At 36.9% G+C, this 16,677-nt stretch overlaps 1 protein-coding gene across 1 annotated transcript; it reads left to right on the forward strand.

Annotated features, from left to right (window-relative positions):
* The first annotated feature begins 351 nt into the window (after window positions 1-351).
* On the forward strand, window positions 352-14,221 carry LOC104155949 (ubiquitin carboxyl-terminal hydrolase 45-like). The gene is made up of 9 exons (XM_009703337.1): window positions 352-478; window positions 1,479-1,570; window positions 3,634-3,690; window positions 5,065-5,208; window positions 8,417-9,080; window positions 10,695-10,792; window positions 11,175-11,261; window positions 11,725-11,881; window positions 13,106-14,221. The coding sequence occupies exons 1-9, from the start codon at window positions 352-354 to the stop codon at window positions 13,237-13,239; spliced, it is 1,560 nt and encodes a 519-aa protein (XP_009701639.1). The 3' UTR covers window positions 13,240-14,221.
* Window positions 14,222-16,677: the final 2,456 nt, after the last annotated feature.

The raw sequence follows: 16,677 nt of genomic DNA on the forward strand, positions 1-16,677 counted from the left end.
GATACTTCGCTGCCTTCGATTATTTTGTATCCTAGTCAATTGGTAATAGTCCATTTTTCAGTGTGTTTTTTCCCCCTAGCAGTGGAAGAAATGGATAGTATTTGGTCACTGAAAATCTTATAGTTGCTTGATAACCTATCCAGTGCTCTACAACAGCTCCCTTTTTAAGGGGAGGAAATTTTTGGATGGTTACCTGCTAAAGTTAAGCTCATCTAGTTTTGACAGTGTGAGTGAATAACAACAGTAGTTTAAAAATATTAAATTATGCTTGTTTTATGGAAATAAGCATAGAAAAAAATCTAATAATAGATTAATAGTTTTTAGAATGTTTACATTTAAAATACTTGCTAAATGTTTGGGTCTTTTGTTTGTTTGTTTGTTTTAAAAAAATTACAGCGTATCCAAACTGGTATCTTAAAAGCATTTAATAATCCAACTACTAAGACGGCAGATGAAGAAACTAGAAGAAAAGTCAAAGGTATGCAACTCTTTACTGAAAACTTTTAAAAATGCACGAGTTTTAAAAATACCATTTTCTTCAAAACTGACTATAGCAGACAGCAGTCCCAAAGTACAGTAGTTACCAGCCTTTTATTATGTATTATTCTAGTGCCACCTACTGTGTATCTAAAATACAGAGAGCTTAGTATGTGCTGCCTTGCATCTTTGTATCCGGGATAGAGGCTTCTACTGTATTAATAATGTCTCTTTTAATGATGGATAGAATTTAATTTTGTTTTCTAAAATAGCCTGCTGCATCTTCAGGTTCGTTATAGGGCCACAATTGTTGTATCGCTCAGAGAGGCCACTTCAATAAATAAAACTGATTTCTGGCAGTTGACTGATACTGCGAGCACTCTAAGATTACAAAGCCAAGACAGGAAGCCGTTTCAAAAGAAGGCATGTTTTTTTCAAAAGAAGAGCTTTTAAATTTTTGTGTGTGTGTGTCTGTTTATACAGAAGTTCTAATTTTGGGGATTGTGTTTTAATTAAAATCTTAATAATGATTAAGCTGTTTTGAGAGTCACGCTTCCCAAATCTGCAACAGTCAAGGCATAGTGATGTATGAGAACAGGCTTTTGTCTCATTCTTTACAGTTTTACAGTTTCAAAAACCATTTAGAAAGGATGACAACCTGTCTGCTACCCTAGTGTCTACATCAAGGCAATACAATATTATGTATTCAAAAGAAAACTGAGATTTTATTTAAAAGGCTTCTTCTTGAGAGATACAGTATTATTATTCTGTTACAGTAGGTGGGGAAGGGAAGGATAAAAGGGAACCTTCTCACTAAAATATTTTTAAATGTTGAGATAATACAGTATATGATGTATGAGTTATTATATTGTGTTCAAAATGTTTTGAATATGTTTAAAAACTGTGCTTGCATAATATATCTTAGAAAGAATTTTGTTGTACTTATAGTGTGGCATTGGATCTGTTATTTTTCACATTTAAAAAAGGCAATGTTTTTTCAGCGTATGGAAGAGAGGGTGTGAAGATGAACTTCATAGATAGGATCTTTGTTGGTGAATTGACTAGCACTGTCATGTGTGAGGAATGTGAAAATGTAGGTATTCTGGAATTTGGTTTGTGGAATAGATCACATACTGGTTTGATTACGTTGTCTTGAAAGTATAAAATTGTATTGCCAATTTTATACTTGTTTGTTTGTAAAAACAAGACTTTATTGAAAGTTTCTCATTTAAAATGATTTATTCCTTCCCTAAAGCATTATCCTCCCAAACCTAAGAAGAAGGGTCCTTTGAATTCAAAAAGGATTCAAGTTTTGGGCTTGATTTTACATCTAACCTAAGGCTGGAGGTTCCAAATTCTATAATCATCTGTGTTACACCCCGATTTTATTTGGTATTTTTAAAACACCTACCTATATTAAAACATAAATCCTCCTGCCTGCTCTTCTGGGATATACCTGAAAATTGGGAATTAACTTAACTTGAATTAGTATGAGTGGGGAAATGCTAAAATTACTACTTTTTTTTTCCCTTGAAGTATTTTTGCTGATTAACGTAATAACCCTAATGAACAGCATATTCTTTTCATAATTAATATTACTGACATTTCATCATAAATGCTTTCCATAATCCTTGTAATTTTCTTTAACTTTGGAAGAGAAAAACCTTATTTGCATGACTTTTCTAATTGAACGTTACATTTGTGTTTAGTTTAAAACATTGTATTTCATATTATAGAGATTAAGTAAATCAATCAGTCTGAATAATTAAGCACAGTCCTGCAGTGCCAGGTAAACTTCCCTGTGTGTGATGTGCAGCTTACACTTCAGTGTGCTACTAGTAGCAATGAAGAACTTTGACTATATGAAAAAGAGAGGTTGTATGTATTTTGCATGTCTCATTTCTTTTTTTCTGGATTCTTATATTCTGCCTGCACAGGACTTGGGAATTTGTTAGCCGTAGCCCTTTGAGGAAGAGTTTAGCATTCGCTTTCCTTTGCCTGCATTGGCAAAGATATTTTTGACTAATGTTTGTTCATGCAAACTCACTCTTTAGAGGAACTCCTGTTTGAACATCGCTCATCAGGCAGTCAGTCATGATAGTTACAGTAGTTTTGGTCTCATTTATTGCTTTACTGGAACCTAAACCATGCTGAGTCCCTCACGCAACAGGTAAAAAATAAGCCTACAGTCCACACCAAATGTCGCAGTGGAAGACAGGGTCACAAATTTATATAAGAGAAAGTTAACGATGACAGTAATTGAGGGCATGACTCTGTTCAGTAACTTACATGTACAACATGATTTATTTTTTTTTTTCTTTTTAAGGCCTTGTTTTTCAGTCTTTGCAGAGGTAAGATAAGTCAGTTTGGGAAGGAATTTGAGAACGGCCAGGAAAAAAAAGCTTAAGGAACAGGCTTGGACGAGATGTCCTAGTCATAAAGGCAGATGGAAGGTGCTGAGAATACCTTTAGGTATGCTTTGCCAGATACTTCCAGTTTCAGCTTAGATTTTATATGGCTTATAGATGGCTAAATAAAACTTCAGTACAGAAAAGAAGGTTGGGTTTTTTTCAGTCCCCTTTTCCCCATTAATTGGATTTATTTTAACAATTACTAGTGTATGTTATGGTGTGAAAAATTCTAATAAAGCTTTTGGCTTTAACCAGTAAGCCTGACTTAATCTTTTCTGAGAGCATCAGGTTAGAACGTGTCATCTAACTGTCATTAACCAGTCCTTGCTGCTTAACAGTGTACGAGGTCAAACACCTGCACAGAAGTGTCCAAGATCAGGAACCTCTAAAAGTTAGCTTTCTGCAGAATTGTACCATCTAGAAGGCCCACAGGACTTGAAAATCTGTCTGGAGCTGAGAGAAACTGAGCACTGCACTGCTTCTAGGTCCAGTTTGTGCCCAGATGAACAGCCTTGCCCTTTGTGTCTGTATGCTGAAATTTTGTGCGGCATTAGAAAGAAAATCAGAGTTAACTTAAATTTTTTTTAAAAAAAAAAAGTTTGTGGGAAGTTCTTCATTGTCGTTTAATACATCTTGTAACTAATTAGTTTTTTTGTGTAGTTTCTGATCATAATTTGATTATAATAAGAGAGCTACATGCTAAATGTTCCTTGCATTTAATATGCGTTTTCTCTTTTTCCTCAAGATTTCAACAGTAAAAGAACCTTTCATTGATCTTTCACTTCCTATAATAGAGGAGAGGGTAAGAAACAGAATATGTAATGAATAACTATTGCTTCCAGTGGATTGTTTTTACATACCTTTTATAAAGATGGTTTTTTTAATATATATATATATATACACACACACAGTTTCGCTTTCAAGCCTAAAAATGTATGCTGGTCCATAAATACGTGTACTGGCATATTGTCTGTTCATTATATGATTTTATTTATACATATATAGACACACAATGTCGTACGTGCATATATTTTTAAATTAGTCCAAACTTGGAACAAATTACCATAGTAATTTACAGTATATGTAGGTCTGAGATTTGCTTAATTTAGTAGTAGTTTTAGTATATACTTAGAGGAATAGAGTGATTATAAACTCTTTTTTTCCCCCAAGGTCCAGAAAGTTAGATTCTAGCCTGTTGGTTTGCATCTGTAGAACCTGAGTCCCTTGGGCTGAAGTGTACCTACGGGATAAGACAGTGTAAAAATGGATGGACTTTGAAGAGATTTATTTTAGTGTTTTCGGCACAGAATGCCTCCGTTAGCTGCAGGGGAGCTGTGTTCCTTCGAAGGCATATACTGTGGTTTTGCAGGACTTGGGGTTTTCATTTGAGAGTAGGGGGGGTGAGTTGCGAGTGGTTCTTCCCCCATCCTGCATATATTCATGTATGTTTAAGGGAGAGTATTTAATGTAATATTTAATCCTGTATAAAACGTACTCTTCTCCAAACACCAGTCCTGCTCGTAAGAAATTCTTTGTCTTTGTTGCCGAGTTGAGTACAGATGCCTGTGGGAGTTAAAGCTTTAAGAGCACTTCGAGTATCTGGGCTCCTGGGCTTCCTGGCTCATGTGTGTGACACGGGAACTTCGCGGGTTCTCTTTGAGAGAGAGCTGCTGGCTTTTAGCAATCGCAGCACTTACTTGAGGCCGTGCATTACTTTATGGTCATCTCTTCCCTTTATAGTCTAGATACGTTGCTGCCAGTAATGTGATCAGGGATGTGCGGCAGCTCCTTCGTCATGTCATAAGGTGATGGGCTGCACCAGAGGCTGACTTACGGGGAGCTATATGTCTCCTCTAATAAATTCACATCTCATATAGCTATGCATATGCTTATACAATACTGGAATAGGTTATTTGGTATGTATTCTGTACAGGAATTTTGTATCGTTCCTATTTCTTGCAGCTCTCAGTTGATCCTTCACAGATGTTGACAGTGAGTTTATGATAAATAAAATCAGAAAGTCATCTTGTACCACAATTCAGGGGCCAGTAATTGGATTTATGTAGGTTACTATTTTCTAAAGTAAAAAACCCACCTACATTCATCTTTTCTGTAGGTTGCAAAGGAATACAAAATTGGCATATTTCCTTTCCTAATCTCCTGTCTAATTTCTTAGGTTGCAAAACCTGTGCCTTTGGGAAGAACAGGTAAAGGTAAAAGTGTACAAGAGACAGATCTTGGTCAGTATAACTGTTCTTCTATCACTACACTGAATAATCAACCCAAAATTGTCAAGAAACACGCTTTAACAAAAGATAAGGTAAGAACTTAAATACTCATACTAACCAATCCTCTTGAGTTATTCTGAAGTTTCTAGGGCTACAGGGGTAGGAATTTTGACACCTATCAATGGGAGGTGTTTTTGTATACATATAGAATCATTTAGGTTGGAAAAGACCTTTAAGATCGAGTCCAACCACATCATAGACTTGTTTTTAAAATATTTAGGTCATTATTAGAAGTGTGAGAAACAACAGTCATTGGGAACCATTTAGTTTTCGATTACAGGGTTTTGTTTGTAAGGGGAAAAAAAAAAAATCTGCAAGTTAGTTTCAGTTCATGTTGCTTTTGGTTTTGTTGGCTGCTTTTCTTTTGGTGTGGTTTTGTTTCTGGTTGCAATCACAAGAACTGTGATGCCGGCTAAGAGAGCAGGCAAGCCTGCGTTAGTGCCATCTGAGGGATTAGCTGGCAGTGGGTAAAACAAAAATAGTACAGCCAGCAGAGACTCTTGGAGACTGAGAGCAGAGTTTTCATCTTCCACTTGGCCTTCAGCAGCCTGAGGGCTGGGAAGCTCGGTTCAGCCCCTCTCCAGTGCAGCCTCCTAAGACCGTTCTTTTGATGGTAGCAAAAGGGTTCTGCAAATACACCAGCCTAACGGAATGTATTATTTGTACGTACTAGCGTTTACTGATTAAAAGAAATTTGTAACAACTATTGTGCACATATATTATTGTTAATGAAATGTGACAAAGGCTCTTATTGTTAACATTCTTTTCTTTAATAAGCTTTATTGTCCATATAGGGTTGTGTAGCCAGTTAGAATCTACACTAAAAGAGACATGGAAAAATCCAAAATAGTGTGAATAGTACTGTTAATACTGATACATGCAAACACAATTACTGAAACGTTTTCAAAATTAAGAAAATAAAATACAGTATGGCTTCAATAAACTAGACTACACAGACTTCTATAAAGGAAGCAACAACTCTGCTTTCAGTAAGAATGGATAAAGTATGAAGTATGTCAGTCTGTTGAGGCTTTGTGATTCTCTGCTCCCCCTCCATCTTTTCACACATGTATTTATCATTATTTTAGGTTTTTTTTAAAATTATTTTCAGTGTAATGTATCTGTTCTGCAGTAAAACTTCTAATCCAAAACAACTGTTGAATTCAGTCAGCGTTTGTTGATGTTCTATGACTTCAGTTCCTCAGTTTGTAAGTTTGCTTGTGAAAATGGAGGGTGTCCTGTGGATGGTTTTGTAGGTAGCAGAGTATCTGAACACTCCTTGTTAGGCTTCTCTCCTGAAATGGGGAGCTTTACAATTTTAAGAATTTTTGGACTGCTGTTTGCATAATAGCCCTGATCACTAGCAGTAATTTCAGGCAAGGTCCTCTCTCTCTCTCCTTTTCTTATAAGGCAAACAAGCTTAACTGAGACAAGAAATAGTCCTAATGGAAAGGAGTGTTAGGGGTTTCTAATGATTTTTATTCTGATTTTATTCTTTTTTTGCTAAACTGTTCACATGCTTATAGGTTTAAGGACTTGAATTATGAAATTGTACATTTACTGTAAATTTAAACTCTGTTTAAGAAAATATTCAGGAATATTTTTTGTCTTTCACATCGACTTCATTTGGAGTCAAGTTCTTGCTTAAAGTTTAAAACTGACTATATGCTTGAGGATTCTTCATGAATTGAGTCTATGGTATATATTTAAGGAATAGACTGAACAAAGTTCAGTGTCTGCAAGTTAGGCAGTTACCTGTAGTGCCTCGCATTTTGGTGCCCATGACCTGGAGTGGGATCCAAACCAAAACCAGTCCAGAAACCCTCTCTACCAAATGAGAAGCTACCTAAAGATACTCAGAAGGAAATGCTAAACCCAAAGCCATGTCTAAAGTTACACCTTTGCTGCAGCTTAGGCATATGATCAGGTCTGCAGAAGGGTATTTCCCTCCACGTAGGTTCCCTGTTACGGAAGGGACCGGTGAAAGTTATTTTCTGTAGTTTGTTCTGTACAAGCACTGATGTGAGCTGAACTCGTGCTGTGTGTCACTTTGTTTAAAGGTATTTTATTAATGCCAGGAAGGGGGAGATGCAAGTGCGGGGCTCCTGACGCTTGGAGGGAATTACAAGCCTTATTTTAGGAATATGCTAATTACATAATTATATATGATCCATAATTATACATTATACATAATTACATTTTATACATACATACAATTACAATGCCAATACAATTGCACAACTACAGGTTATGAGGTCATGGCAATTTTAGATTCTTGTACTTGGTTCTCCGAGTGAGTCCTACTGAAAGGGGGTGTCCTGATTCAGGTCGTAACACACTAAATACAGGTGACAAAAAAAGTAACAGAATAACCATATAAAAGACTGACAGGAGAAGAGAATGAGACAGAAGTAGAAAAAGGACGCGGTAGAAACAAAGGAAAGGATGGAAAGAAGAAGGTGCAGACACTGACTGTTATAGGAGAAAAGGCCTAAAACTCAAACTGTTGAGGTGAATGGAAGGATTCCCACTGGCATCACTGGAATTTTGATCCAACTCTGATAAAGGAAAAAGCAAAGGAGAAGGAAAGTTGCTCATTTCTTTTGGAAAGCAGCCAAACATAAGAAAGAAAAGAATCATGAACATTTAAAAATCACCTAAAATTATGGCAGCTTTGGGGTTTTTTTAATCTATAGTAGTAGTTTTCTGTGGTAGCAAAGTTTATTTTCTTCTTACCATCTCGATAAAATAAAAAAATAATCATCTTCAGATAATATAGAAATTAGCAAACGTACTACTAGGGATGCTTTATTTAATTCTAAGACAGGCACCTACGAGGCGAGTTGAATTTTATTCTGGAGCTGCTCATCAGCTAAGGCCTCTGATGGGAGGCTTGGGGGACTAGCTTAAACTTTTTAGAAGCTTCAGTTTGATTCAGTGAATACCACTTCAAACGTGCCGTCCACAGCTGTCACACAGTGAATGCAATTAATTGTGGGAAGTATTGATCTCACAGTAAGTATAATGCTCTTAGCTGACGGAGGTGTAGGTTTCTAATCCTGAACTGGTTTAAAAAGATCCTAAGGAAATGAGCTAGCTTAAACATGTGAGAGAGAGAGAATATAAAATAATAGGTTAAATTTGCTTTGAATCTGTCATGTTTCAAAAGCTATGTTAGATCAGAGATCTGTTTTCTGCTTGTCCCCTCTATTACTGAAATAATAATGCCATAATTTACAGAATCAATTGAACCAGGAGAGACGGCTTGCCAGAAAAGCTTCTTCGAATGAAGAAGAAAGAAGTCCTGTTATCATGCAGGAAAAAACCAAAAAGCTTGAGCTGGAAGGTAGCTCTGGCATCTTGTACTCCAAAGACACAACTGCTGACTCAGCTGTCAATGGAAGTCAGACGGACGGCAGTGAGAAGGAAGCAAGCCGCTCTGAAAGCAGCTTTGATGCAGACAGTGAAGCCTCAGAAAGTGAAAGTGCTTCTAAGCAAACGGCTTTCAGCCCGTCCAGCAACACCTCTGGTTTGCACGTCAACCACATAAATGTTAAAATGCCGCACAACAAACCGAGTGACAGTAATGAAGAGATGATTTCCAGTGCCGTATCCAAACTAAGCCTCTGTGGTACTATAAATGAAGATAAAAAATCGAGCCGTGGAGATCCAGCATTATCGAATAATTCCATGTTCTCGGTAGACAAATCCCTGCTCTCCCAAAACCCTCAAAATGCTTTCCAGACGCTTTCCCAAAGCTACATAACTAGCTCAAAGGAATGTTCTGTTCAGTCCTGCCTTTACCAGTTCACTTCTGTAGAGCTCCTCATGGGGAACAACAAGCTTTTATGTGAGAGCTGCACAGAAAGGAAGCAGAAGTATCAGAAGAAAACCAACTCCACAGGTAAAGTGCTTGTATCTGCCTGGACACTTTACAAAATTGCCTCTCGAAACCTGTCCGCAGGCTGCTGTTTCACTGCTCCAGCATGGGCCTCCCCCTTCTGGCTAAACACACAATGTCTCCCCAAGCAAAACTTGCTTCTAACAACTTAAAACTTCATCCCGCAAAGGCAACAAGACTAAATTTAGGTATTAGAACATAATCGTAGATGTAACTTAGAATTTATTTTGCATCTTTTCTTTATTTTATCCAAGATAAATAATTGAAAGACGACCATAAACGGAATAGATGCATCGTTCGATATTAATCTTTGCTGCCGTCTCTGTTCTTTACCATGCTAGAAGCTTTGAAATAAATGCTGCAGTGTTCAGCTGTAGCAAATGACATACTCAGGGAAGTAATGTAATTAACTATGTAAGCAGGACAAAAAAAGACACTTGTAATGAAGGGGGCGGGGGCACGAACTTACAAAGATTTGTTAAGAATGGAGATGAGAGAGAACTACTACCTTCTGGTGACACTGTTTTCCTCCATGTTTATATAGCCCAAGCAGACCATTAGGGTTCACTCAGTAAGAAAAACAATTTAAATATAATGAAAAAGAAACTTTTAACAAGGACTGGAGGATTTTTTTTTGATGTATAGCAATACAGAAAGATTAAAAAAATTAAGCTCTTTTGATAAAGGGAGGTCTTACGGTAACAAAAAATTGCCCGTTTGCTGTGCATTTATAGATACTTGTAGAGATACAAATGAAGCATGAGTAAATTCAGAAAAATTAATCTAAATATAGTATTTTATAATCATTAGTTTATCATTATTGGACTGAGAGTGAGTGCTATATGAATAATATTTCAGTTCCATGGGCACAGTGAAAAAAGGAAAAGGAAGACCAGTTCACAACTAATCGTTATTAATTTTTTTTCGTTCTCAAACAAAAGATTTAAGAAGTCACTTACTTCTACATGAAATGCTTCATTCTACCTCAAATGAAATAATTTCCTTTGGACACGTGTAAAACCAGTAAATTAATTATTTCTTTCAGCAAAAGAAATGCTGGTGGCATGTTCCCTTTTACTGTATAGCTAACCACTGAGCTACTTTTGGTAAGAGCCCCAGGTTCAATTCTCTCTGTTATGAGGCATCCTGCAGTAGACAGCCCTCCTCAGACCTTTCTCCTAAATAAGCATGAAGTATGTAGTCATTTAGAAAGAACTGAAGAATGAAAAAATAATCTCTATTTTAGTGGTTAGGACATCAGCATAGATAGAGAGACCTGTGCCTTCCATTTCTTGTTCCAGTGATCATCCCTTTATTTCAGGTGAAATGGTCTTAATGGGAAAGTTGGGTGCTACAGTAACATAGATACACTGACCTAGATAGTGTACGTGCTTCCAACTTTTGATCTGATTTGCACAGGACGGGCAAAAATAATGCTCAGATTTTGCAGATTATGTTTATTAAAAACTAGAAAAAATAAGAAAATTTCCCTTATACTTTATATAACATGTACAAAATCATTGCAACATAGATCTATTTTGTCGGGTGTTTAAAAAATACTTAAAATCTGTGTGACTGCCTTCACTTTACAAGTTATTTTGATATTCATAAATACAGAAAAGAAAATGGAAGGTGTCTACACAAATGCTCGGAAACAGCTGCTGATTTCTTCAGTTCCTGCTATTCTTATTCTCCATCTGAAAAGATTCCACCAGGTAAAAAGCCAAAACCCCTTTGTATATTCCTCTGCCTCACTGGTGGAGGAGCAGTTCTTTGAGTGTTGTTGTGCGTACCAATATTTGCTTTTTATACGGAGAACCGGTAGAACCACTATTTGAAACATGCTTATGTTTTTTTTTGACTGTCTAATACCTTCAGAGTGTGTTTAGCCATTCAGATGTGTCCAGGGAAACCCCTTACGTGTCCATGGTGCTTATTTGTAGCAGGCACTGTATTGAAAATATAAGAATGTTTAAATCAATTACAATCTTATTCTTGGGTTTTTGGTTTATTTTAATAGTATAGTAATACACCTTAGCTTTAAAAAGCTTCCTAGTAAAAATATTTATTTTATAGTCTCTTTCTTTTCTTTTGAAGGCTGGTTTAAGTCTGCGGAAAGTAAATAGGCATGTGGATTTCCCACTGATTTTAGACTTGGCACCATTTTGTGCTGCATCTTGCAAGGTACCTATTTCAAATCTTTATTTTTATTGTACTTCAACCTTTGTTGTCCTGAGCACAAGTTAAACTAGATTGATGATGAAGATGATGATGATGTTTATTATTGCTTCTTTTCCTAGAGAAATTATAGAGTGAATTTTTCAAATAGTATTCCAAGATCAGAATTGTAACTAATTGAAATGCCATTCATATCAAGAATATCATGGATGTTAACTAGTATTAATCTATGGTGCCGTGATGGTGTTAATGCTGTTAGATACACTAAGGACAAGTATTGCTGCTTCCATGGTAACTAAATTCATTTAATAGACCATTGAATATTTTTAATAGATGTATTTCACCATTGGATATGCTATAGTTGTCTGTTTGCTTCTTTTAAAGTAACACTGTTGATGGCTAGTTAAGATATCTGTAAAATTCATTGTTAAATAATTTGTCTTTGTTTTCTGTGTTTCTGGGAGTGCAGAATGTTACGGATGGTGCTGTAAGAGTGCTATATAGTCTTTACGGAATAGTGGAGCACAGCGGGTCAATGAGAGGCGGTCATTATGCGGCGTATGTGAAAGTCAGGACACCCTCCAAGAAATTACTAGAGCATATTTCTACCACTAAAAATGTTCTGGGTATGTACAAACAGAGCCTCTTTTCTCTGTGAGTGAAACCAAAAGCAACCACTGGGTACACCTCCTTATCCTTAAGGGGATTTATAGCAAATAATTGTTTTAGCTGAGAATACTCTGTTATTTTTAGAGCCACATAAATCAAGTCTGTCTTTTTTTTTTTTTTTTTATTAATGTTACACCCAGTATGTGACCTACTTCTGTATTAACCCCACATAGAGGTGTGAATAATGGAATTTTGGTTCAGTTATTAAACAGAGAATTGACGGAAAACTCTCCTCTCTCTTTCCTAGTCAAAATAGTACGTCCGGATGAATACTTGTGCCTGGTAAAATGTAATTATTTGGCATATTTGGTATTCGAAAATGTTCTGGTACAAGAGCCGAATCCATGACAATTTAAATTTTCTGTATATTTGAGCATTTTACATATCTTAGGATTGGAAATTTTTTTAATGCTTGAAAATCTGGAATACCCTGGTTTAATGTGAACTGCGAGAAACTTTTTCATGGAGGATACGAGGTTTGCTGTAGGGTTTCTGTTGGCATTTTGAGAACAGCACACTAGTTCTTATAAATATGTTTTGGATATGCAGAATGAAGTAAGATTCTAGGATAGAATCTGTTAGTGAATGATTTGTGGAGGCAAGGATGTTGAGCTGTCAGAGTAAGGTAAAGATATTTACCGTTTCCCTTTATGGGGGACAGCGAGAACCAAGCACTATCCTGTCTATGCTGTGTAGTTATCACTTTGCATTTGAAGCTCATTTCCCAGAAGGACAATTTTTTATATTACTTTTGAAACAGAAGTCTCCCTCAGTCTTATGCTTCCCTTGCAATGATGATTAGAACAGATTAGATCTTTTTGTGTTCTTAATTTCACACTGGTCAGCTTTTGAAATAGGAATTTTTTTTCTACATCAGAACTGGCTGTGTGCTAGTATAACTTACTGTTAGAACTCAGCAGGCTGTACTTGAAATGTCTTAGGCTTTTTGAAAAAATACGGCAAAAGCAACGGCAGCGTACACTTGTAAGCACTGTCTTCCATCAGTTTCTCTTAGGGGGTACTATGGCATGGGGGTTTCAAACTACAAATACTGGACTGCATCTAAGTCGTGAGTTAGTCTTGTGGGTTAGAAGATTCCCTTGCTTTTTGAAATATCCACTGTATTTGTCTGATGATGACGTCAAAGATGAGAAACAACTTCTTTTGCTTTTGCATTTCAGGTTTAAAAGAAGCCATGGGAGCATCAGGAGGACAGTGGGTATACGTTAGTGATGCCCATGTTCAGATGGTTCCAGAATCAAGAGTACTAAATGCACAAGCATATCTACTTTTTTATGAAAGATTATTACTATAATTCTCAACAGTTTAATTTAAAAGATGGTAGTGGTTATTTAGTTTGTCTTATTTAAAGCTGCAGTGGTAAGAGTACCTGTAAATATTGTGCCTTTATCTTGTAGAGAATTTGTCATATGTTGACTCCAAAGTTCAGTCACGCTATTATAAATATCTGAATGGTTCTCTTGAAGTACGCACTTTGCCAAACATTGAAAATTCCTGGATTCATTAAAATACAGTACCGTTAGAATGTAAGATGATGTCCTATCCTACTGAGGTCTATGGAAAGTTTGGTTTTTATTTTAATAAAGATAAGCTTTCACCCATAGTTCTAGAACAGTTCAGAATAAAAATACTGATAGCGTTAAGTGCCTGGATTTGCTGGTGTACAGTAACAATACAAAGTATTTCAACTTTTTGTGATCTAGTCCAGATCCTTCCCATCACTGGGCTGGATGTCAGCTGTTAAGATTTCTGCAAACAAGAACCTGTCAAATCATGTTGCTTCCACATGTAGTAATGGGAAAGCACAGTGCTTCCAGAACGGAGTAACAGGAGCTGTCTCTGGGTAACGCCGCAGTGCACCTTCTAGATAGAGCCAGGGATAGACTGGGAAAACGCAGCTTCTGCAAAGTGACAGCCGGTCCTCAGATACGCAGTGCCCTTTCAGCTGTCTCCAGCTGGCACTGGTATAGCAATGTGCTCCTGTTTTCATATAAATATATACTTGGTGTGTATATGTATAGCCTCTGAGATATGCACACCATATATCCATCAATATATATTGTCATCTTACCTCCTAGGAAAGAGAATTGCAAATACTTCTGTATTTAGTAAATTTTCAACTTCATAATTACGACAATGTACAGCATATAAGCTTGTGTATGAGTATGTATGGGGTTTAAGTGTAACTGGGTAACTGTTACTTTTGGTTCTAAATATGAATTTGTTTATCTGTTCCTGAATACTTTTCTCACAGGAGTAATAAACTATACATTATTTTTGCACTGTGTGTGTGAGTTGGACAGTAAATGACTTTTGCCTTCTGATACACATCCGGACTTCCCTTTGTCATCAGCAGAGGAACTCGTTTGCGTATCCTGTTTGCCCTGTTGAGTTGGTATTTCTTTTGGTAATTTCTCATTTTCATCCCAGAGAGTAATAGATATTTTAAGGTCAAATCTGATGACTACTTTGAAGCTATGTGGTAATTCATTTATTTAATAAGCAGTTACTTAAATAACAAATTACTTCTGTAACAGTTCCATCCTGTCCAATTTGCTCTTTGGTAGAGAAAAGACTATGTTTATTTCTGCTTACTGTTTTCATTTACGGAAATAGTTTTTTGGTGAAAAAACGTGCTGTCCGTATTACTGTCTCTACCATGTGTCGTCATACCTACTTGCACGACTTTCCTGTTCTCTAGTTCTGTTTCAGAGCTTCATCCCACCTGCATCCACTCTTTTGGATAAGAAAATAGCAAAACCTGCCATAGTTTCATTTGCTCAAACTGCTGAGGTATATTTTATAGCCGCATTACTTGTGCATACTTGTGCAGGCACTAAGGATTGTTAGGCCATACAGCTGATTGTCATAACAGAGTTAGCCCCTGGTTGCACAGGATTTTATTTTTCAAAGGAAAACTCCTCCGTTTAGGTCAAAATTAGGCTATGCATTTTGGCCACTGCAATCATTTTTTTTCCCTTCATGGATTAAAATTCTCTCAGTCTACCCAAAAGTATTAAAACTCAGAAACGAAGCAGTCAGCTTCAGCCATCTGTATTCCAACTAAACACATCTTAACCTGAGTCTACACTAAGCAAGAAAGAAAAAAAAAAGGTTTAGACTAGAGTTGGTTAAAATATATTAATGCTCTTTCATCTCCTTACCTTTCCATACCCTTCATCCACCTACATGCTCCTTCCCTCTCTTTGTATATAGCTGATCAAAACTCAAAATTGGTTCTGGGCAAGAGTCACAGCAAATACCAACTAAGTTTCACTTCTGTGACACAGTCTTGCTAGGAGACCACAGATGGAGTGTGTTTCATCCACCTTAGAGCAGACAAGACTGACTAGATGAGGCCTGAAGTTTGTAGTTTTGCTGACTTCTGTAAAACTACTGAACTTAAGTACCTGTATTAATCTCCTCCTTTTTAGCCTAGAACAACCTCCCTAGAGTACAAAACTAGGAGAGAGACAAAACAAGGTTCTTAACCTGTTATTTTTAATGCTGTTTTCAGGAAACTCTTGAGACTGTCTTTGCTTCTCTTTAACCAGAGTTCACACACTGTTTGGACCGCTGAAATCTTCCCAAGTGGACATACTGACTAGGATGCCATGAAAAATGCTGGCAGGATTATTTCCTCATTAACAGCCAGGGAACATTTCCTTGCTATTAAGGTATTTTATAGAACATGGAAGAAAAATGGCATTAAAAAAAGCCAGCGCCTTTATCTGAGATAGCCATCACTGTTGCTCCTGGACAAAGCTTCCGGAGTTGAAATAAAAAGCAGTGTTAGGAGCAACCCCAGTAAGTTCAGAGTCAGGAGGAGGTATGAAAATATTATAGGAGGACACATTCTCTAAAAATGAGGACAACAGGTGAAGTTATGGCTTTAGAATGAAGAAATGATGACTAATGCGAGATGTCATATACAATTTAAGAAGCAAGTCACACTTAGTGTGTCCTTTAAGACATAGGGTTGAGTTGGTTTTTTGTTGGTGGTAAAATTTGACTCCAGAGCAAGTGATTGTACATAAATATGCATGCAGAAGACTTGTTATAGTTCCTTATCAGGAATTGCAAGAGAAGGTCAGAGTGTTCCAGGAAAACAGGAGTGTAAATCTTGTATTTGCTAAAACATTAAACGTGATTCTAGAGGCTATTTGCAAATCTAGGATCTCAATAGTTTCCTGCAACTGCCCAATGTGTGCGCAGTATTGACTAGCTATGTGTTTTCAGATTTAACTAAAGGGCTCTAAAGTTTAAGACTCTCCTTAAAATATCTTCTGTTAGCAGACGAAAAAAAATCTTTTCAGGCCTACAGCATCTGCTCTTCATAGAGCTACGCCATACCTTTGTTGTCCCCCCCCACCCTGAGAAAGCACAGTATCCTGCTTCTTCATGTGGAATAGCTTAGAAACAGCTTTCTCTTCATCCCACCCTTCTCTTCTCACAAGGGCACCACTGTTTTCTTCATCAGCCTCATCTGTTCTTTACGTTTTTGGGGTCTCCATAAGCCTCTCTGTCTTTTCTTTCATCGATCCTTAACCATAACATAATTTTTCCCAGTTCCATCACTTGCATTCCAGGCACTAGCAAAACCCTTACTGGAAGACCTACTCTAACTATAGTCTTGCCTCTCCCCACCACCACGCTGGCTGGCTCCACTACAGACTGCAGAAAGAACTTTGTTATCTTGGGATTTATATACCATTTAGGCTAATTGTGGCAA

Source organism: Cariama cristata, unplaced genomic scaffold (genome assembly GCF_000690535.1).
Source record: "Cariama cristata isolate BGI_N322 unplaced genomic scaffold, ASM69053v1 scaffold30500, whole genome shotgun sequence".
In the NCBI taxonomy this organism is placed as follows: domain Eukaryota; kingdom Metazoa; phylum Chordata; class Aves; order Cariamiformes; family Cariamidae; genus Cariama; species Cariama cristata.